The sequence below is a fragment of the Astyanax mexicanus genome, chromosome 16 (assembly GCF_023375975.1).
Source record: "Astyanax mexicanus isolate ESR-SI-001 chromosome 16, AstMex3_surface, whole genome shotgun sequence".
In the NCBI taxonomy this organism is placed as follows: domain Eukaryota; kingdom Metazoa; phylum Chordata; class Actinopteri; order Characiformes; family Acestrorhamphidae; genus Astyanax; species Astyanax mexicanus.
The window spans coordinates 20,346,001-20,369,439 of record NC_064423.1 but is presented as its reverse complement, the minus strand read 5'-3'; the positions used below and the strand labels follow the sequence as shown (position 1 = coordinate 20,369,439).

Genomic DNA, 23,439 nt, shown 5'->3' with positions numbered 1-23,439 from the left:
AAATATAGAAAAGCCCCTACAATATTATCCCATGGATAATATTACTGAAAATAGACTGGAAATGATATACAGCTCTGGAAAAAAATAAGAGAATCACTTTCTCTAATTTTGCTATTTATGGTATATGTTTGAGTAATATTAACATCGTTGTTTTATTCTATAAACTATTACAACTAATATTGTAATTTATAGCATTTATTTGCAGAAAATGTGAAATGCTCAAATTAATGAAAAAATATCAATATTTGGTGGAATTCCTGGTTTTTAATCACAGTTTTCATGCATCTTTGCGTGCTCTCCTCCACCAGTCTTACACACTGCTTTTGGATAACTTTATGCCTGCACTCCTGGTGCAAAAATTCAAGCAGCTCAGCTTGGTTTGATGGCTTGTGATCAACCATTTCCCTCTTGATTATATTCAAGAGTTTTTTTAATTTGGTAAAATCAAGGAAACTCATCATTTTTAAGTGGTCTCTTGTTTTTTTTCTAGAGCTGCATATACAGTAAATATATAAATATTTCATGTTTGAACCTTCAGTCGTAATTGTAAGAGGCTTCTGAAGTGCTCTGTTTAGGAACGAATGCTCCAGTTAAAGGTCTTGTTCTGCTTAGCCCTGCTTCTTTGAGTCTACTGTGACCTTCTGCTTAACAAGAAACTGTCTTGTGTTCCATAACTGTGTTGGTAAGTAGTTTTGTTTCCCGTAATTGTGCCGGAAAATGGTCAGTTTCTCCTGTTTTGATCTTGTACTTGAGCATAAAGACACACATAAAATGGCACACATTGTAATTACAGCACCTCCCAGAGCTGCCTGCTGAAAACACGCTCTTCCACCAGTGCTGATGAAGCTGTGACCACTTTCATCCCTCTATTTATTTCGTGTCTGGGCAGCGCAGGGGGTCCACGAGGTTTTTTTTGTACGGCCCACTCGTATGTGTAATTGACAGACATAGAGATGTGTTACCGCCCAGGTTTATTTCAACTTGATGAGAGTGTATGTGGCGCTAGGGGATTAGTGATGGTGCTAAGCACCCCATGCTGCTGCCGTTTAATCAGGACCCGGCGCGTGAAGGAGGTCCGTGGGCAGCTCGAGCTCGAAGGAAAGCGCGGCAGGGGGGCATTGTGAAGGCCTCCTCGCCTGTAATGTACCCTCAGATCCCCAGCCATTATATTCCTTCATCTCCACAATCAAACGCAATCTCCGCTGCTGTCCGACGACTTTGAAAAGAAAAAGACTTTATTTTACCGCAACGTTTCCCCCTTTTATTCAGGACCAGGCCATTAGAATTTTCTGACAGCCGCCTGGGCACCCAGTGAGACGGAAGACCCGGGGAGCCGACTGAATCCCCCTTCGCAAATGTCTTAATTTGTGTGGTAAAGGGCCTATATCATGGATCCTGACTTTTCCTTGCTTTTTATTACACATTTTTATATAGTACATAGATGTTCACGTCCCTTCAGGCCATCCCTTCAGGCCACTGGGTTCAATACTTGTATGTATGACTGTACCGCATATATTGAATATTCTTTACTTTTTACCTGAGAAACTTTATTTATTTTAAATTTATTTATCTATCCCCCGAAGAGTCAAATTAAACAGCAGACAAATTGCACACAGGACACAGTTTTTGCATAGCAAAAACAAAAGTCAATCAGCAGTCGTTCATTAGTCCTTTAATCAAATCTAAGATAAGAGTAGATATCCCTTATTCAGCAGATTCAAAAGGTGCATCGCCGCCGGCACTAAAGAGGACCTCCTATAAACAGATCTGCACCGGCAGCAGGGAAGACACTGACTCGATACGAAGCCATTTGAAAGATGAGGACAGGATAATGAGGACAGCGTATCATTTACTTTCTTTATTCACAGTCGGTAACAATACAATATCAAAATCTAAAGGAAACTATGCTTCAGACACTTTAGTACAGGTGGGAATAATATGGTAAAGACGGTATATGCTAACAGAATATAGCCAGCATAAGACATAATGTGCATAAGAAAGTAATCAAGGCAAAAAGAATACAAAATGCTGGTTCTAAACCCACATGATCTCAGCTTGGCCATCTAATGTATATGGGACAAAAGTCTTGGACACATCCAGTCCATTGTTCACTGAATTTTCAAGACACTTCAATAGCTGTTGTATTGCTGGGAGCATACTTTTAAAAACAAATAATGTTAATAAAAATGAATAAAAATCGAACAATATTTTTGTTGGCTTTTAAACATAGTTTGTAATACATACAGCTCTGGAAAAAATGAAGAGACCACTTCAGTTTCTGAATCAGTTTCTCTGATTTTTCTATTTATAGGTATATGTTTGATTCAAATGAACATTGTTGTTTTATTCTATAAACTACAGACAACATTTCTCCCAAATTCCAATTTTTTTTTATTTGTAGAAAATGAAAAATGGCTGAAATAACAAAAAGATGCAGAGCTTTCAGACCTCAAATAATGCAACAAAAAAAACAAGTTCATATTCATAAAGTTCATGTTCTCCTCCATCAAAGAAACTCATCATTTTTAAGTGATCTCTTGTTTTTTTTTTCCAGAGCCGTTAATCATTAACATTTTTCTTGTAAGGAAAAAAGTTAGGACACCCAAAATAGCTATTTAAAATGGTAACAGTTAGAATCAGTTGCTCCTAATTAGATGCAGATTTTGGAGGAGTCTGTCTTATTTAAACATTAGTTATTTAATTTAATTTGCTGCTGATTGTTGAAGTTAGTGGGAAGTTTACAAGGAGGAAATACTTGCTGTCAAAAAAAATCAGAGGGTTCTATTTACTTAAAAATGAGATTTAACGAAGAGTTAACGTCATTCCAGTTAAACATTATGATAATTGTTTGCTATTTTAAAACATTTCCAAAAACAGTTAAACAATGATTTTCATTTGGTTTGACAATCCTTTACTGATGTTCTGATCTAACCAAATTATGTTCCACTGTTTTTATCCCAGGTTATCATTTTTAATATTGTTCCACAAACAGAACACATAGATAGAAGAGTCGGAAAATTCCAGCTTAGAACTCCGACATCAGAGTTCAGATAGAAGGCAGTGTAAAGTTTGCCAGGGAACACCCAGACAAAGATCAGAACTTCTGGAACAGGGTGCTTCGGACAGTTGACTCCTGAGTGCTGTCCTGATGTTTTTTCTGTTTTTATTTGACAGCAGTCATTTCCTCCTTGCACACCTCCCATGAAAATCCAAGGTGTGAAGTCTCTTTCTGCTGGTAGACTTGCTTTCTGTGGAAAGAGCTACTTGTAGGTCCCGTGTTGATACTTTAGGATTGTTGGAGACATCTTGTTCTCGTCTATTGGGATTTTGGACTTGCTGTGAAGGCTTGATATTTCTCTTGTCTTTTTTTTCTGGACAGTGGAATGACTGATTTCTAATAGTTCTGAGGTCTTTTTAAATCCCTTCACAGACTCAGAAACATCTACCACCTTCTTTCCCGAAGGCCATAGAAGGCTTTTTGGATCTCACTGCAGTAGTATGAATCACTTTAACAGTCAAAGGAGCAAACCAAGTGAATATCTGAGATTTACCGTATTTTAAGGACAATAATGTGCATCGTATTATAAGGTAAAATAGACCAGTAAATTTTCTGGTCTATTTTATACATAAGGTGCACCAGATTATAAGGCGCATTTTAAGTGATGATAGTAAGGAACAAGGGTGTCACAAAGTAATCTACGCAGATTTCTCTGCTGAAAACAATTTTTTAGCCGCGGTTAGCAGTGCTGAGGAACACTGAGGAACCCTGAGTGGTCCGGTAACCCAGGGTGTTATTAGCTTAAAAGTTTGTTTTAACACAGTAAGCACTCAGACTACAGTCCAATGTACTCACCTCTGAACGGCGAAAGAGCTACCGCTGCAGTTAGCAGCTAATGCTAATTTTGCTCCAGCCTCGGTGCTGGAGAAACTTCATTAAAACTCCTGAATAACGCTGCACTTTAGTGCAGTGTCTTTACTGCTCCTTACAACCTGACCCGTGGAATTCATACATAAGGAGCACTATATATTTTTGGAAAAATTAAAGTATTTTAGATGCACCTTAAAGTGTGAAAAATATAGTAAATCGATCAGTCTTCCAAAATGATTTACAATGCTGCTGTGCTGAACCTGATTTCAATTTAAGACATTTTAAGTAGTAATAAATGTGTGAGTGTCTTAATTTTGTCCTAACAAAAAGACATTTTTTCAGTTTTATGTGTTTATTTAGATTACCTCAGAGTTCAGAATATTGCTCAAATGAAAATAAAATGTCTGTATTAAAAAAGTTGCACCCAGAAGGAATAAAACGACAGGATAAAAATTGATCAGTAGTTGCGCCAGTTGACTGTCATGCAGAGATTTAGAATGGCATCGTGTTATCTTCAGTGATGAGTCCCGCTTTTGTCTTGTTGAAGACAACCCATGAATCCATGTGCAGAGGCAACATGGTTGTTATAAAGTCCAACATAATATTAAGAAGGCCCTGCAATCAGTGTCCCTTTATGCAATTCACTCCTAGTAGCTTTATAATGCTAATTTCGATTAGCATTGGAATCTGACACTTCCTTCTGGGTGAAACTATTTTTGCAACAAAAAAAAAAATGTGTGTTTACCAAAAATGTGTTTTGATATATGTTTTTCACAAAAAATGAGCCAATGTCAATGAGTTTGAGTTAGAAAAAATATTTTTTTTGTATCATTTGATGAAAAATGAAAACCACAAGGGTTAAATATTAACATGTTAAATATGTTTAAAATATGTAAATAAAAAAGAAACACATTGTCATGTTTTATATGTATACAGCATTCAATGAGAGGAATAAAATGCCAGAAAAACATGGTTTAATATATATATATATATTTTTTACGTGTGTATGATGGTTTGTGTGCATGTGTGTGCTTGTTCCCTGTAGCAGGTCATCCTGGGAGAGCATCTTCAGTAAGAGCAGTGAGGTGGTGACGACGCAGGAGCTGCAGTGCTGCCAGCGTTTGGTGCAGCTCTGCCGCGACTGCCTGCTCGTGGTCTACAAGTTCGTGTCCGACTCGCACGGCTCGCTAACCGGCCTGAGCCCCGAGTGGGACGATACCAGGTAACCCCCCCCCTCCTCACACGCCCCCCCACACACACACACCCCGCCCTCTCCTCCGCATCTCTCTCCCTCTTCTGCTTCGATCTGCGACTCCCAGCGCATCAGAGCACTCTCTCATAGTTCAGTGGGAGGTTGCCGGTTAGGGGCATATTTGACTTTTCCAGCGCACGAGGGAAGCCGTGAACAGGAAAGAATGACCCTCAGATTATTGCATAGGTTAGTGGGCCCCCTGAGGCCCGGCTTAATTCAATTATAAAAGAGATGAGCCAGAGCTAAATGATCCTGAGAGCCTGCACAGGACCGACTGGCCATGATTCATAACGGTAGACTTTTCAATAGGCTCAATGTATAAAAACTGGAATTCAGTTGTTCCGGGTGGGAAAATCTTTTAGGATTTAAGGAAACAATAGTTCCGGGTCATTTCATTTGTTTCATTCTAGCTGAATGAGACATTTGCATGCAATTTCAGCATCATCTGTCTAACAGCCCTGGGACTAATACTGATTAAAGGTGTAATCTAGATCTAGTAATCTGGATTATTTCACATTAGTGATGCACTGAAATTATTTTTTTGGCTAACACTGAACAGAACTATACATTTTGCTGAAGGCTGACATACGAACATGCTTTTTTAGCAGGTTGTCATTTATTTTGAGACTTTAATTATTTTTTTTCTCACCATTGCATACATTAAACAGCCTAAATGTGTTTTTGTCCTGCTTAGAAAATACGGTATTTATACTAACATACTTTAGTAGTTCAGCTGTAATACTAACTAACTGTTTTTCTGAGCTGGATTAATTACTAAATTGTTGACAGACTAAAAGTTGCTTGGCTATATAGGGAGCCAAACTGTTTTTGGCTCAGTTTTGCCTTTTTTTGTCTTGTAATCTAGTAAAGATCCACAGTTGTTAAAAGAAATCTAAATGTAAAATAAATTTGTCTTTATGACCTAAATTAGCCTTAAATAAATGAATAATAGTAATTGTTCAGTAAGCCTTTTTTTTTACTTTTCACTTATATTTTAAATATTTCAGTTGGCAAATAGTCGGTGCATCCCTGCTTAACCTATTTTGAATGTTGTCATGAAATAAGTATTGTCTAATACGTTTATTTCTTAAGCACCCAGGGGCATCACAACCGGTGCTTTTTTTGTACACGTCAAGGCCCTGCCCATATTATCTTATTATCTTGTCTTATATTGCATTTAATTTTTATTGCATGCATTGCTAGAAATGCATGGTCCTTAAAGGAATGGTTCTGAAAAAAAGCAAATTTGTATTTTTTTTCCTCTCAGCCCAGATGTGGTCAATTCTTGTCAACATGTTTGGTGTCCTTATCTTGTCTCTTTTTGTTAAGTGCTGCATATATGAGGGTAACAATGCTAACAAACAATATAAACAATATAAACAATATGCTTAAGATTGTTTTCTGCCAAAACACTATATGGATAAGTGTTGGGATACTATTTTATTTATTGTTTTATAGGAAATCTTTATACCCCTCTAGACCATGTTCATTCTCTTAGTGTTTGTTAGCAGGGTTAGCCTGATTTGGGCCAACATTTGGGCACCAAACATGTCTTGACATGTCTTAACCATACACACATGCCACATATCATGGGACAGGAACTAGTATTGTGCCCTATGACTTTTGCCATGTCCGATGGAAGCTAAATAACTATGCACTGACCTGTGGAACATGCATGTGGGGGCTCTTGTATTTAATATGGATGTTGAGTTGCTTACCTCTGTTTGATTGGACAATTTTAACCAGACACCACAGGTTATGTTAATTACCACCCACTGATCATTTACAGTCTGCTGTGGGTGGCAAGGCCTTTAGATGCGTTTATCCTGTATACATGTGACACTAGGGACAATTCATTCACAATTTATTCAAAACCAATTTATACCTCTATGCCATAGCCCGACTAGTACCTCCCCAGAAATGTAATTATTTGACGCAGACAGCAGCAGCTGTGATTGGTCTGCTGAACCTCGTGTTCCCGCCCACACATTGATAAGGAGTTTACATATCTCCATCCCACGACTTTACTTCCATTGACATGTCAGAATATCTGGGGTAAATGGAAAGATATACAGCTCTGGAAAAAATGAAGAGAATACTTCAGTTTCTGAATCAGTTTCTCTGATGTTTCTATTTATAGGTATATGTTTGAGTAAAATGAACATTGTTGTTTTATTCTATAAACTACTGACAATATTTATCCCAAATTCTAAATAAAAATATTGTCATTTAGAGCATTTATTTGTAGAAAATGAGAAATGGCAAAAAAAAAAAAAGATGCAGACCTCAAATAATGCAAAGAAAACAAGTTCATATTTATAAAGTTTTATAAAGATTTCATTAATCAATATTTGGTGGAATAACCCTGGTTTTTAATCACATAACTTTATGCCACTCCTGGTGCAAAAATTCAAGCAGTTCAGCTTGGTTTGGTGGCTTATGATCGTCCAACTTCCTCTTGATTATTATATTAAAATCAAAGAAACTTACCATTTTTTAGGTGGTCTCATTTTTTTCCAGAGCTGTAAATGTGATTTTTTTTTTTACAGAACCATTTGTTTCTGTTAATGCATATAATTGATTTATGTATTTGCTACACTTAAAATAAAACAAATAAAACTTTTTTTAATCACTTTTATCAGCTAACGTCTCCTGATAAAAGTTATGATAAATAGCTATAAATGGATATAAATGAGCTCAAGGCCTCAAAGAAGAAGACAGTCAGTAACTTGGCAAATCCATGTGACTTAGCGTATCCTGATCTGACCTTTCAGCTAAATTTAAAGTTCAGCTAAAATGTAAAGCTTTGTGTGGGCAGGGCCCGAAGGTGGTGATTTCTCGTGATTTCTCCTCCTCCATTAAACTATGACCCTGTCTCTCCACTCTTGACCTCCGGATCCGTGACGTGAAGTTCTCCCTTGGCTGCTGGACCGGTCTCGTCTCGAGGCTCCACCCCCTCCTCTTCTACCCTCTCGCTCCTTGAAGCAGGTCTCTTTTCCTCTCGATTTTGGATTAAACCCCTCTTTCTCTGTCCAGACTGTAGCCACCCACCCTCGCGCACCTGCTTGCCACCGTTGCTCGCTGTCTCTGAACATGGCGTCCTGGAGGTTGCTCTCTGACTGTGAAAAGAAAAAAAAAAAAAAAAAAAGAAAGAAAAATTACAAGCCGTTTCCAAGGACGCCAGCCAGCCATTTTCTCCATATCCCTTCCACTTACTCACGGCAACAGGCACCCACTCATTCGTCACAGTGAATCACAACAGTTTCACTGCATGGTGCATGACACTGGCTTCCACATCTTCCCTGGGACATGCCTCATTGCCGACTCGGTGGCAGAACAGAGCAGGGGGATGACAGATTAGGCTTTTCAATCAGCCAGCGTATGCTTTACCTCGTTAGGAAAATGATGTCTGAGTGGGAGCGAGGCACCATATTGCTGGTGACCCCCTCCCTCCTCCCTTTTGACAGCCACTCATCCTCCTCTCTGGCATGTGTCTGGCCCCCCTACCTGCACCCATACGCTGCATGTCCTCCATCCACCTCCACCCGCCACTCTTGGCCGGTGGAGAGGCACGGGGTCGAGAGCCATCAGGGTAACGGTGACACTCTCTCAAGCACTCCCTCTCTCTGACTAGTGTGGCAGAAACTCTTCTGAATGCACACAGGCTTATAAAACAAACAAAAAATGTTCTTCAGCTCTTCAGCTTAAATAATAGGCAAACTTAAAATTTGTAGAGTAACTTTATTTTATTAAATGTTAGGTCTGAACTCTAAAGGAGATCTGGTCTAGAGCTGGAGGGCCAGAGTCCAGCACAGATTGAGGGATTTCTCAGCTTTTAACACCTCTGCTAAACGTGCTAATTAGGAGCCAGATAATTAAGGTATCATCCTAGTGATTAGGAGTTAAATCAGATGGATTTGAGCTTTAGAAATCCTTCAAGAAGTTTTGTAGTAGTAAGTATTTGGGCACACAGATCCAGGTCTTTGCAATAAACTTTTTATTTTAAACTGATGCAATTAAATTCATTTAAACTTTCTGTTTAAACTGGATAATGGAACTTCATGCCAACATGCCAAGCTTTATGACGGAACACCGCTGCCTTGCGAAGGAGGAGCGGGCCGTGAACGGTTTCATCCAGCCGTTCATCCATTTTTTCACAACGCAGCATGGCAGTTGGGCTATTGAATGTATATACTTTGAACGCGCAAACTGACTGGAGACGTGTGCAGATCTCCCAGTGATTGCGTATAATTAGTAAGGCCCACATACTCTCGAAAGGAACCACGGTTAGACAGCTGCTGGCTCTCAGGGGGCTTTGCGCTGGCAGCTTTTTCTAAGAACTTCTCAATGATCAAAAGCTAAAGACCTGGTGGAAGCGGTACAGAGGTCCAATTAAATAGTGCCTGCAGCCTGATTGGACCCTGATTGATGGAGCCTCTTTACAGGCTTCCTCATATAGACAAAACTTCCTCAGTGAATTATTTAGCTGGAGAAATGAAGACGAGCCCTTCTCCATATATAAATAAATATACAAATATGTACGTTCATATTGGAATTTCGTATTCTGATGACATTTGCTTTTGTTGACCAAACTCAAGCAATATTGTATCTATATAGGGGGAAAAAGAAATATGGTAATGATGAGGCTAAACCCTAACCCTAACAATATTGATTGATCCCAGCAGAGAGAACAGAAGCAGCATGTCCAATGTTTGCTATAAAAATAAAAGTACAAAGAGTAAAAAAACACACAGATAGGGAAGCTGATTTCTGAAGCTTTCATCACAGGAACATAAAAAAAGGATCACATGAGGATCAGAAAGAAATAAATAAAATATAAAAAATATATAAATACTGTTTATATTGATATACTTATGCACATATAGCAGGGTTTAGAATTGGAGAGTTGGATTAGATGTTGGTATTTCAGTTTGTATATAGCCTTCCAGTGTTCAGTGGTATGAGAGCGGTACAGGAATAAAATAAGGTGTCTCTTTCTTTTTTCTCCCCTCCCTCCTCCCCTCCTCTCCTTTCATTACCGCACTCTGGCGAGTAGGTTGAATGTACAGTAGGTAGTTAATCTACATTCTAAGATATCTGCTTGACAAGTACCAGCGGTACACTTGAGCAGTTTCAAGGACATTCTTTTCCGAACTAAATGAAGTTAATTTGACTTTTCACAAGTCTCCTGGGTATGGCGGCGTTGCAGCAGAAGCCCTCAGAGCAAATTCTTTTTTAGGATACTTAGAAGAAGCGGCACGGCTAATTTGTCCTGGGGATATTGTACAAGGAATTCTGTCACGAGTACCACGTTACGCCCACAGACCCAAATGTTATTTTACAGTTATTTAGCTTGAAAAGTTAGCAGTTTTTTTTTTTTTTTTTTAGTCCGTTGTTTGTTTAGAGGCGTGATCTGTGTTAGCTGCTGCCAGCAGTTGCTAATGAATCAAGTGTTTTAAGTGTCCTCGTTAGTAAACCCGAGGTAGTGATCTGAATATCCTACCATTATCTTATGTGGGTCATCCGTCCCTTGTCTCAAATGGTTAACCTCCTTGTTTCCATTCCAGGCCCTAATTATCTTAGCCTGTATCCACTCTCGGACATCCTGCTCCTATCAGCTAGATTTAAGCAGTGTCAACTTTAAACAGCTTCCTTCAGCCTTCGTCTGTCAAACAAGGCCTTGTTTAGCTGCTCAAGTGAAAATGCAAAGTGTCACTCATCATTAAAAACAGACGGCGTGTACAAGGAGGGATCAAGGGGGAAGCAGGAGAGGGAGGGAAGGAGGGAGGGAGGGTGTCCGAAAGGATGTCGGACAGTATGGGGCTGATGGGATGGTTGCAGGGATGAGAGAAGAAGGTGGACGGCGGACACGGCGGGCAGGCCGTCGGTCCGTCCGCCCGTCCATCCGTCCGTCCAGGCGGGTGGGCAAGCGGGTGGGTTTTGTTTTCTGTGTCAGATTGCAGGGCCGGGTTAATGCTGCCTGATCTCTTTGCACGACCTTTTGCAGCTCTAATCCTGCCTCCTCCTGCGGTCTCCCGTCCAAACCCCCTTTCCCTCTTCCCCCCCGTCTCCGTCTGTGCAGGTATCTGCTGCCAGTGACCTCCCAGTTCATCATCAAGTGGCCTTCCTCCAGCTTTGGCCGGAACGTGGCCTCCGCCGCCGCGCCGCGCTCTCGCAGCCTCTTCACCACCCGCATGGGCCACTTCTGATGCTCCGCCGGGTCCCTCGCTGCCTCCCGAGGAGGAAAAGGGGACCGGATTCGATTCCTCTCACCGCACCGCAGCTAACCGCCGACACCACCCCCCCTCTCCCTTCCCTCTCCAACCCTCCTCCTCATGGGAGCCACGCTAACTCTGGAAGCATATGAAAAGGGATTTGCCAGTCCGCCCCGTTAGTTCGCGTTTGTTGGCACATCAGATGCAGACGATTAGGCAGTCTCTCTCCCTCCAGCTCGGTCTTTCCCTGTGGATCTGCTGTAAAATAGCCGTCTGCTGTACAGTGATCGCCCATACTGATACTGTAAAATAACACTTCGCCCTTCTTCGGATCCGTGCCCGAGACTGCGAAATAATTCCACCAATAACTTCATTAAAATAAGTGAATGCTTCAGTGAAATGTAGACGGAATGGATTTAGTGCGTATGCTGTTTGTCAATGATGAAAGCCAAACCTAAAAAAAAAAAAAAAACTACTGTTTTTCGTTTTTTTTTTTTTTTTTTTTTTTACTGCTGCTGCTACTGCTGATTATATTGATGATGATTAAAATGATGACGATGATGATAATAATGATGATATTGTATGATGATATGTTTGCAAGCTTTTTTTGCTGTTTCTTTTTTATTGTCTTTTTATTTGACTTGAAATGATTTTGCATTCATGCCTAGTCCGATATGCTTTAATCTTTTATTCTTAATTTTTTACTGTCACTTTACATTACTTTTTATCATAGTTTTAATGCATATTTATCTTGAAAGCAGTTCAAGAATATCAGCACAGAGGAGTGTTTTTTTAAGGTGGCTTTGCTCTTTTTTTTTTTTTCTTTTTTTTTTTTCGGAAAGGCCAAATTCTCTCCTGATAAGTTTTTTTGGTTTGATTTATTACATTTTTTGTAAGGCTTCCCTTGTTCTTTAAATTGGCTTTTTTTTGTTTTCAGTCATGTAATAATGAGCCAATCTTAACCTCAGTGAATGTCGTGTTTGATATGCATCCCTGCGGTCGGGGCAAAGCTTCCGTCCTGCGGCTCTGCGGCCGATAGCGCAGCGGCGCTCGTTTGTGCATGTTTAGATACAGTCCTTTAAAAGTTGTGCGCTGACGTTTGCTGACGAAGAGGAAACGACTGCACATCAGAAATACTTGAATTTATTTATGTGATTCTATTTATTTTATTTAAGATGTCTTTCGGTTTACACACGTTACACTACTGATTTAAGATTTTAAAACATTGTATTGTCAGTTGTGTTTATTATTATAAGTATATAAGTATAATAGGATTTTTTTTATTGCATTTTAGAAAAGTATTTGGTTTATTGGAATGATTATGAATTGAAAAATGAAATGATGAATGAAGTTAGTACTAACTGCAGAGCTTTGCTTTGTATCTAGATAGAGATAAAAAAAAATAAAAATAACTAACTGCCATGTTGGTGTTTTAGCAGCTATGCCCCTATATTTTGTCAGCCCTCATGCAAGTGCCAGCGCAGACTGTGGCGTGCCAACACTAAGCACAACCAGTAATGTGTTAAAAAGACTTGTTACTAATTAAATAGAATGCTCTGTATGACAGTAGGTAGTGTTAGAATTGTAAGAATTGGAGGAAGCTCCCAGTAGTTCATATTCAGGTAGAATGTGTCCCTGTAAATGCTAAAATCTGCGGGCTGATTGTTGTCATTTTTTTGTTTGTTTGTTTGGTTTTATTTTGTTGTTTTCTCCAGAAACAGTATTCTTTGCCATGCAACATGTTTTTTTTCTAAAGAATATGAAGATCATGATAAGTCTATGCTAATAAAACCATTTATTTCTCCTTTAGCTTCATTTCACAATGCCAAATATCATTTTATGCCTGGAATTTTTTTATTCCGGGTGATGATTTTTAAGTTTAATAGCAATAAAAAACCCTTAAAAACATCTTTATATATTTGATGCTTCTATATCTTTTTGACCTGTGTTCATCATTGAGCCGTCACTGCCTCCTCCTTCCTCCTCTTTGTCTTCTGACCGCTGAACTGAGAGACCGGGCTGCACGTCTTCCGCTCGTACTTCTAAGAAGCCTCCTTTTCGAGGTTGTTTTAACACGAGGTGTCTCGAGACTGCTTGGATAACACACGTACGCACACTCGACCTGTACGGAAGTGACACTCCGTGTCATTCCAGCCCGTCTCACGCGAGACTCGGAGGCGTAACCTTGCTAACCTTGTCGTGTCTTGTCCTGACCCAAGGCCAGGGGAATAGAGGTGATCCTATCCCTTATTTACACTCCCTCTCTCCATTTCAGGCTGCCAGCCAGCTTTCTCTTGTCTCTGCCTCTTCAACCACCCACCCAACCCACTCCCGCTTTCATCCCTCCCTCCCTCTCCCCCTCTCTCTCTCTCTCTCTCTCTTTCTCCCTGCCTTCAACTATCTGTCAAGTGTGGAGGTGTAGAGCATGACCTTGAAAATCTCCCTCAAACAATGCTAGCACCTTACGAGCTAGCCAAGCACGCTAGCTCAGGAAACTTGAGATCTTAGGCTGCGTTACATTTACCAGTCGATAATTGTGTATTATGCTGTATTTTACGTGTTACGTGTTATTAAACGGCATTAAAACATGTATATAGATATTGGTTATGCTGATTAAGCTGATTTAGTAAAGTACAAATAGATAGAAGTGATAATAAAATGTATAATGCTGCTGTTTTTACTACCAGAATCAAACTTGTACAATTGTTTTTAATTGAGTTTTTAAGTGCCAAACCAACACAAAGTAGCACATACTTGTAAAGTGAAACATAAATGATACATCATTTTCAAAATTTTAATCAAATGAAAATCCAAAAAGTGTGACACACAACACCATCCACCCCCTTTACTCTGAACCCCCTAAATAAAATCCAGTGCACTCAATTGCCTTCAGAATTCACTTAATTAGTTAATAGAGACCTGTCCTGTGAAAGCCTCAGTGGTTTGTTAGAGAACACTAATGAACAAAAAGGTCAGAGATAAAGTTGTGGAGACGTTTAAAGCAGGTTTAGGTTAGAAAAACAGATCCCAAGCCTTGAGCATGCCAAAGAGCACTGGTCAATCCATCATCCAAAAAGATGGAAAAAGTGTTCTACAACTGCAAACCTACCAAGACACGGCCATGGTCCACCCAAACTGACAGATAGAGTGAGGAGAGCACTGGTCAGAAGCAGAGAATAGACCCATGGTCACTCTGGAGGAGCTGCAGAGATCCACAGCTCAGGTGGCAGAACCTTTTCACAGGACAACTAAAAGTTGTGCACTCCACAAATCTAAATCTGGCCTTTATGAAAGAGTGGCAAAAAAAAAAAAACGTTGTTGAGAGTAGAGTCCTGTCCTAAATTTCATTGAGGATCTGTGGCAAGACACACAAATTGTCGTGCTTAGATACTCTTCATCCATTCAAAAATCTCTAGAAAGTCTCTAGATGTGCAAAGCTGGTAGAGCTTGATTCATATTTTGAAAACCATGTATCATTTTCGTTCCACTTCACAATTATGTGTTACTTTGTGTTGGTCTATCTCTCTTAAAATCTCAATGAAATACACATTTTTTACACATGAAATGTGCATTTGTGTAAAAAAATGTGAAAAGATTCAAGGGGTATAAGAACTTTTGTAAACCTCTGTACTGTACACTGTGTTGATATGTTGGGAAGTGATCTTTGATTCTGAACTCTTGTTGTAGAGGCTATCTGACCTTTAGGAACGACCCTTAGGAACCACTTAAAATTTCTTGCCTGGAAAAACCTTGTAAAGTCCAACAGAGTGGTCAGCCATTGGACGACGGGGTGTATTTTCACCATGTGTGATGGTCACTGAGGTAGGGGCCTCTACATAGGTCCCCGGGTCCCCACAGTTGACCCACTTACTAGGTTCCAGGCCAACACCATGGGCGCCGGGCTCTGTCGGACTGCGATAACGTCTTTGACTCACTCAAAGGAAGAAGCCAAAGGGATCACTGCTCTCGAACAACCTATTTGCTTTAATCCTCCGTTTCGAAAGGAATAAAATCAAGGGGCTTTAATCAGACACTGTCAAAATAAGCTATCGCTGCCCTAATTCAAACAGGCCCCTTCGCCATGTCTATTGCTTATTTAAAAAAGGGAAAAAAGAAAAGAAAACCAGTTTAAAGTCATGCCCGACTTCTTTTTGAAGCCTTTACTTACCCCACTCTATATCCTAGCCTCTCTATATATATTTGGTGCATCCAGTGACTTTGCATTATTGCCATGAAAGACGATTCGGTATGTGTGTGCGTGCGTGAAGTGCGCTTCTCTTAGAAAATAACATCCTTCACATGGCATTATCGGCGGCAGACGCTTCCAGCATCTCTATCCACATGTCTTTGCAGCTGCCAGTAAACACATTCAAGCAGCCCTGTCCTGGCCTGAGATGGGAGGCTTTCTTACAGCTGATAAAACCTAGAGTTTGTCCTTCATGTTTGTCCTCACATCTCCTATGCACGCATGGCCATGAAATGTATAGCGTTGTGAAAAGTCTGGAGATATTTCTGCAGGGATTAGATATAAGATCAATAACCTGCATGAGGAAGAGAGAAGTTGATGTAAACCAGGAGAAATGTTTAAGTATACAGTGGCATGCAAAAGTTTTTTTATTTTTTTTTTAAATACATCATATTTCACTTTAAATCCTTGGTCTTTATGACGTTTATTGCACCCCTATTACACAATCAGTTTCTAGTTGTTTAGATTTTCAGCTTCACTGAACATAAAGGGGTTTTATAAATGTGTAGTTCTATAATTGCAGATTGTAGTCTTTCTGTTTTTCTGCATACTTTATTGCCCTCCTTATATCAATCAATCAATCAATCAGTCAATCATTCAGTCAACTTTTATTTTGACTCAGAAGTACAATGTAGCCGAGTATTTACAAAAACAGGGATTGACATGACCAAGAACATAATAAAAACTTGGTTGAATTGATAAAAAATTAAGATAAAAAAGATAAGATTAATAAAACAAAAACAGTTAAAATTGAGCTAAAATACATTTTACAATAAAATAATACAAACCTAATACAAATAAATACATAAACATAATAATAATAATAAAATAAGCTAATCAAAATAAGTTAAAGCAATAATACAAAACTATTCAAAAAATAAAATAATGAAAAAAATATGAAGGAAATAAAGAAATAAGAGAAGAATTAAAAAATAAGAACTAAAAAAAAAATCTAAAATGAAAGTTAAGAATAAATCAGATTAAGTAAAACAGGTACAGGCTGTCTGCAGGTGGTTAGATATCAAAATTTAAAATGATTTAGTGACACCAGTAAGCTGAGCTTTAGTCTACCCTGTTATGAATTTGCACTGTAGCTAAGTACTTATATACTGTATATTCTTCTTTTTTCGTACAAGTGGATCAGACACAGAAGTGCTGCTGGAGTTTTTAAACACCTCAGGACTGAGAGTAGTCCACCAGCACTGATCTGTGCTCAGCTTCCAGTGTGCATTGCCTTGTGCGCAATGTCCTGGGAGCACTGATGACGGATTAGAGCATGACCAACACAAAGAGATCTTAAAGCAACAGATAAGTTGAAAGTGAACAGTATACACAGTGTTTAAAAACTCCAGCAGCACTGTCGTTTCTGATCCACTCGTATCACCAGCGCCGCAATATACACTAACACACCACCTCCACTGAGTCAGTGTTAATGCAGTGCTGAGAATGACCCACCACCCAAATAACACTTGATTAAACATATCTATTACCTTACATCTCCCTATGTAAGTGTGGTTTTGCTGTGTTTCTTTTCATCTTCATTCAAACGCAGTAAAAATCATCTTCTCAATAACAATGTCTATTTCGATTTTTGAGCTGTATGTATGTAAAGTATCCAAAATGTGTTAAGAGTACTCCAGACAGTAACCCTATTAAAAAAACTGTGCTTTTGTCTGTGTGAGAGAGAGAGAGAGAGAGAGAGAGAGAGTAGAATTCTAGCTCCACTCTTACTTTAGATCTGAAAAAAAAAAACCCATTCTATCACTGTGAGAAAGCAGAAAATGCTCCCGAGCATAAGACTGAACTTTGAAGGTTGTAAATCTGAAAGGACGTCTGCTGAAAAGCATGGAAGCTGCAATAAAGGTAAAGGTTGACTCACTGAGGGATGGAATAATGTCTTGTATAATAAACTGGATAATGTATTGCATTGTTTGGGTTTTTCATTTACAGAGACTGGAACGTGAGCACATATATGCTTTTTTTATTTTATTTAGAAATTAATAAAATGAATAAAGGGTGGTCTTTAACTTTTGCACTGCTTACTCCATTTAGTATTGATTTCTTGATTTTTTTTTTTTTTTTTGTGAAAGTGTTTCATAGGAGAAGGAGCCGGAAACACAAAGCAAAGAATGTGCCTTTTATTAGCGAGCTTCAAAACATTCTCTTGTGATGCTGCCAAAGTGTGAAGCGTTCTGTTTAGACAAATGTATGTAGGTAACATTAGGTCAAATAAAAAATAAAGGCACTTTTACCTTCTGTCTAAAAGTAGCTTAAGTCTAATTAAAGATTTTTTTCCTGTGCAGAAATGTACTCAATGCAATTAGCTCAATCCCCTTGTTTTTATGGAGAGCATAATCAGAATCAGTTGCTCGACTTAATTCTGTTTGCATGATGCGCCAGACACTTCAGCACGCCTGTCCTTCATCATTACCTTCACAAAAGATACCACAGTGCGGGCAGATGAGCGACAGGTTGTGACACTGCTACTTACAACCAAACAGATGTGAGCATCAGCAAACATGCTAACAAGCCAGTCTGTATTTTCCGCTATCTGATTAAAAATGAGGAAATCGTGGAGCGACTGACAAACTGATCAAATGCTGAAATCAATTATCCCCCCAAAGAAAGCAGCTTTTCTTCTTTCTTGCTGTTGGAATTGGCGTAACCGATGTCAATCTAGTGCCGCACTCTTATGAATGCTGTCCGACGTTCAGGAAGGAAGTGTTGATTTACTGTTATCATTACGGTTGGCTGACTTGGTTGACACTTGTGATATGGGAGACCTTGACTCGAGCCTTTGAAAAGGAAGATGCATAAACAAACATGTTTTATGCAAAGCTGTGCGCCAGGACACATTTGCACCCTCTTGCCGTAATGTACTTTGTTTATCCTGATTGAAAGAGCCGTATGGCATAGAAAGCGGGGTATGTATGAGTGGCGGTGACCCTTAACCGCACTCGTCTGGATCCGGTGGTGTGCGGATTCTATCTGAATAAGATCTAGGAGGGTATTGTAAGGGAATGTGCGGCGCGTTGGCCCTGTGATCCCCGGCGCTGTAATATTACCGCTCATGAACAGACCAGTGCGCCCTGGGTTTCTGCTGCTCACAAAGAGCCATCAGCCCTTTGTTCCCGAAGCAGGGTGACAGGCAGCATGGAGCTCCAGCCACTGAACCGCTGACATCTAAAGACCCTCTCCTGAGTGCGGCGAGACAATGGAGCCGCAGAAATAGCTACCTTCATGTACCGGGCTTTCAATAAAATGATAGTTTAAAGATTGAGCCTGCCTGCTTTTGCCCTGTAACAAGAAGAATCACAAATTCGCAAGCTCCTTCTCTGGGCCAAATTAGCACTTCTGTCAGAGCCAGGTCTCGGACCCGCAGAGCGGCATCCATCGCTTCCTTTCTCTATCTCTGTCTCTTTCTCTGTGTCTCTTTCTCTCTGTCTCTCTGTTGCCACCACTCGGGCATCTCTCTAAGAGGCAAGAAGGAGCCCTCTTCCCCTTCCTCTTCTTTCTCAGCTGCGCGAGCGACAGTATCAGAGTAGAAAGCCCAACAGCTCCCGCGGGACTGGTCTGGGAGTTCTTATGGGGATTGAGATATCCTTGTGGAGATTATCAATACATCCCCTCCAGCCAGGCTCGGAGACATGAGACAGGGCTGCTCTGCCCATTAGTCTACTGCTGAGCTCAGGGACTACTGAAACAGCTGTCTGCTCACTCAGACACCAGACAGACCCTGTCTCTTTCGCTTTCCGACGTCGCATGCCAACATACTCAATGCCTACCTTCGGCCAACTTGGCTAATTAGAAGTGCTAGGTGTTTTTCGAGTGTCTAATTTCGCCCGCTTACCTTTGGCTCCAGCGTCATCGTGAGGGACGCTTTCCTAAATGGAAACAGATTGATCCATTGACCAAGCACTTCAATCTGTCGTTCTTCTTTCACACCGTCAAAACAACATGAGAGTTAGTTTCAGCCCTGTTTCCCGTCTATCTGTCCGTCTGACGTCCAACCACCTGCAGGTTTTATCGATCTAAAGATCACAAATAGCCTCACTGTGAGGACTCCTCCATCCCCCCGCCCCACCTCGCAATGATCGGTTAACCTCCAGAGGCCTGGGACAGATTGTGATCTGGAGTACTCAGTTATTGAAGATGCAAAACAATCCCGCCAACCCATCAGAGGCTTGTCGGCACGCTTAAACCCTTTTCTCTTTTAGTTAGCCGTCTAGGTGTCATCACTTCTTGCCGTTCACTCCAATGCAATATTTATGACTTTAAAAGTTCGCACTTTTAGAAAAGTCTCACGCAGCCCCTTTTCAAGTTTTCCGGTTTTCAAGTTCTGTGAGCTACGAAAACCTTTCTCCTCTGACTGCTCATTAGCTCAGCTTGTTTCATGTAGCTCTCCGCTTCTGAGTGCAATTAACTGTGGGTTAATTATTTTGATAGTTATTATGATTATAACTCATGTTTAACACGGAACAGTGCCTGCTCTGGAAAGTTTCATGTCAGCCCGTTCAACAGGAGAGCTGCAGGAAAAGGACATTTGGTTTTTCATGCACAAAACTGGTATTGTATCAGTCTGGCTGAAGAAAATCAATTCCAGATGTTTTTTTCCCACTTCTTTTTCAAAGCTGTAGGATGCTGAGTCCAAACACTTTTTAGTTTTTTTTTTTTTTTGAGTTGACCGGTCATTCACAGCAACTCGCAGCCTGTTGCTTTCTGTTTTCTTCTGTTCACACAGTGAGACTGTCAGCTTGTTCTATGGATTTCTATAAAAGGTGAGTGGAGTCATGCCCAAGTTTAAGAGTTAGTTTCTTCCGCATTGGTTAGAATTTTCTATCAAATGGTTTCACATTAAGTGGTTTGTGGTGGCATTGTACTTGTGTTGAATAGAGTGTGAAGTAGCTACTGCTGTGAACACTGACCAAAAAGTACTCTAATCCAACCTTTAATGCTGTTTAGAATGATTAAGAGCATAGTGTCGCTAGCCAATGAAACACAAGTATCTCCAAAACAGCAACTTTACAGGAGAGAGAAAAAAATGTTTAAACTTTCAATGGAAGTCAATGTAAAAAGAGTTAATTTTTTTTATTATTTTAGCCAATGCATGATTCAGACTTTGCAGAGAACCGCTTGTTCAAATCTACTTTCATTTACTTTTAATTTTCTAGCTCTGATACTCTTTGTCTGGTACGAGAAGAAAGATTGGAGCCACGTGAGTGACAGTTATTAAAAGTTAAATCTAGGACAGCCCGTCTGCTGTCGATGTGGCTTTCTGATATTTATTCTCGCCATTAACCTGGGCTCACCCTTTCGCACTGATCATTGCTGCAGTTGTCTTTTGGATCTTGTGCCAATCGGTTAATCTGGCCAGCCTCTACTGGAAGTCAGAAATATAGGTTAAGCTGGGCTCAGAGTCTGCCAGAGACAGAAGATTTGAGGCTTTTTGGGCCGGGGTTCAACAGTGCCAACCGGAGATCCGAGAGTTTGGAAATGTGGCTGTGAGTTGAACAGGTGTGTGTACAGGTACGCGAGACCTCGTTTCATTTCAGAACAGAGGTCCTTTGACGAGCAGGACCACAAGCGGGAATGTTTTGATTTGTTCAGTGTTTTTACTATTACCTAATGGATGTATAAATACATAGAAAAACACAGCCAAACATAAATCTTGAGTGTTCACTGAAATGATTCTGGCATAGAAATCGCATATCCTGGCTCGTGCAGCTGGCCAGATCGCCAGTTCAGTCCCTGGTGATGCCCCGGCGTTCTGCATCTGAGAGTCCTGGAGAACGTAATTGGCCTAGCCTTGTCAGGGTGGGAAGATGGCCTTCCTTTTTCCCTCCATCACCCAACAAAATGCTAGCCAGTTTAATGCAGCAAGATAAAGGTCTCATTCCAACATTTTTAAATTCATTTTAAAACGTCTGCTTTTGGTCTCTAGTATGAGTAGATACCATGTGAGCTGTTTTTTGTGAAAAAAGTCCTCATCTGTTTCTATTTATCCCTGTTTTAGATCACTGAAGTACTGAAGAAAGACAGGTTTTTGCTCATGAATATTCACACATGCAAACATTTTGCCTCTTATTGGCTAACAGCACTGCGGCAGAGAACGCCTACCTGCCTTCACCCCACAGGCAATTTTACAGATCTAAAACTCAAAGGACAAAAATCTTTCTTTCTTCTTCTTCTTTTGTAGTTCTTTATAACAGACTCTAGTCCTGTATCTGGTTATCCTGCTTTTAAAATGTTTTTCAATGGTCAGGACTGCCCACATGATAGTCCACCATAGTTCAGAACAGTATAATTTGGGTGATGGGCCTTTCTTTTTTAGCACTGCAGAGGCTTTACTGGCGTGGTGGTGATGTTTTGGTACACCATGTGTTGTGCTGTATGGTGCTGTATGAGTGGATCAGACGCAGCACTGCTGCTGGAGTTTTTAAACCTCTCAACTCAACTCTTACTGCTAGACTGAAAATAGTGTCCTAAAAAAACGTGTAGTTATCTGAACAAATCAAAACTGTAACATGTTCTACTCTTCTGCCACCACTAGGTGACAATATAATGGCCTCGTAAGAGGACACCAGGCCCTCGTAGAGCAAAATTCAATGTTGTGGTCTAGACAACCCAAATTGTGATGTCCATACATGTGGATGCCAGGTCATGGTAGGTTAATGATCAGTGGAGCTAATTTAAAGAATAATGGGTGTAGAAACAAGAAGGTGGTCATACTACTTCATGTTTCTATCGAACAGTACACAGTACACAAGCGCTACTCCCAAAAAAGTGGGTAATATTAGGGCTGTGGTAAACCGAAGACATCCATCATTTTGTGATGACAGCTGTAGTGCTGTAATATGGCATGAAATCAGTTTGGTAAACACAGCTATGTTTTTTTATTTTCCAGTTTGGTGAGTCAGAGGCAGGATGGGTTTATAAGGAGTCGTTCTCGGGGGAATCTTGCCTGAGGAGAATCCGGATGGTTTCCATCTACATGCCCTCGGACCACCATTCTCTTCTCTCTTCTCGTAATTTCAGCCCACAGTCTTGGCAAAGTTAGACCAAATTCCGGCGTGAGCACATGCCTTAGGAAGTTGTTTGATCTTAATTTAATTTCTGGCTCGGTTAAGGCTCTAGAAATGGGAGCCAATCATGTTTGTTGTTTCTAGCAAATCTGGTCAGAAGCTGTTGATTTTTTTTTTCCTCTTGGCTTTATTATTATTTTTTAATTTTTTTTATTTTTTTAGGATTGTCTGCGCTGGCTTCTGATGTTGGATGATTAAAGGTGTTTCAGGAAAATAAGTTGACCTTTGGCGTTTTATTAATCTGGGTAATGTTAGATATGTTAGAATGTTGATAGGCCGTAAAGGCTAGATCTCATTGGGACCCCTCAGTGTTTAATGTGAGCTCAGACTCAGAATCGCGGGTAAACCTCGTCCCCTGACGTTTGCGGTTTTGCCGTTTGACTATGAGTGTATTTGGAGCTCTGCAGAAATACTTGATGCTGATGGAATTATGCTGAGGAGCTTGGAGTCTGCTGGAGAGAACATCTAAACATGTTTTCATGTTTCCACAGGGGGACATTACTCTTTCCCTGCAACCTTTGCTAACGTTCACTTAACATTCTCTGGGCCCATATTTCTCGCAGCACTGTCATTAGCAATAAGAGATATCCAGTCTCATGGCATTGCGCTGCTTTATGAGGAGGTTCTACTATTTTGGGTTATATTGTGCAGGTCTCGCTGAGGGACCTTTCAGACTTCTTCAGACTTTGGTTTTTACGCATTTGGTCAGAATGTGAAGTGTTTATTCCTTTCAGCTGGAGATGTTAAACTAATCAGAGGTACTGAGGTAAAAGGGA

At 40.2% G+C, this 23,439-nt stretch overlaps 1 protein-coding gene across 5 annotated transcripts in view; it reads left to right on the top strand.

Moving 5' to 3' along the window:
- ttll7 (tubulin tyrosine ligase-like family, member 7) overlaps positions 1–13,243 on the top strand; it is a 113,076-nt gene extending 99,833 nt beyond the window's left edge. The window contains exons 20-22 of one of the 5 annotated variants that reach the window (XM_022669749.2): positions 4,914–5,090; positions 8,032–8,108; positions 11,203–11,315. In XM_022669749.2, the coding sequence (XP_022525470.2) occupies positions 4,914–5,090; positions 8,032–8,108; positions 11,203–11,219 (271 nt within the window). In that variant the 3' untranslated portion in view covers positions 11,220–11,315. Of the gene's footprint in view, positions 1–4,913; positions 5,091–8,031; positions 8,279–11,202 lie in introns of those variants that run through there. The other 4 variants (XM_022669748.2, XM_022669747.2, XM_049465707.1 and 1 more) reach the window with 4 other exon arrangements.
- The last annotated feature ends 10,196 nt before the right edge of the window (positions 13,244–23,439 follow it).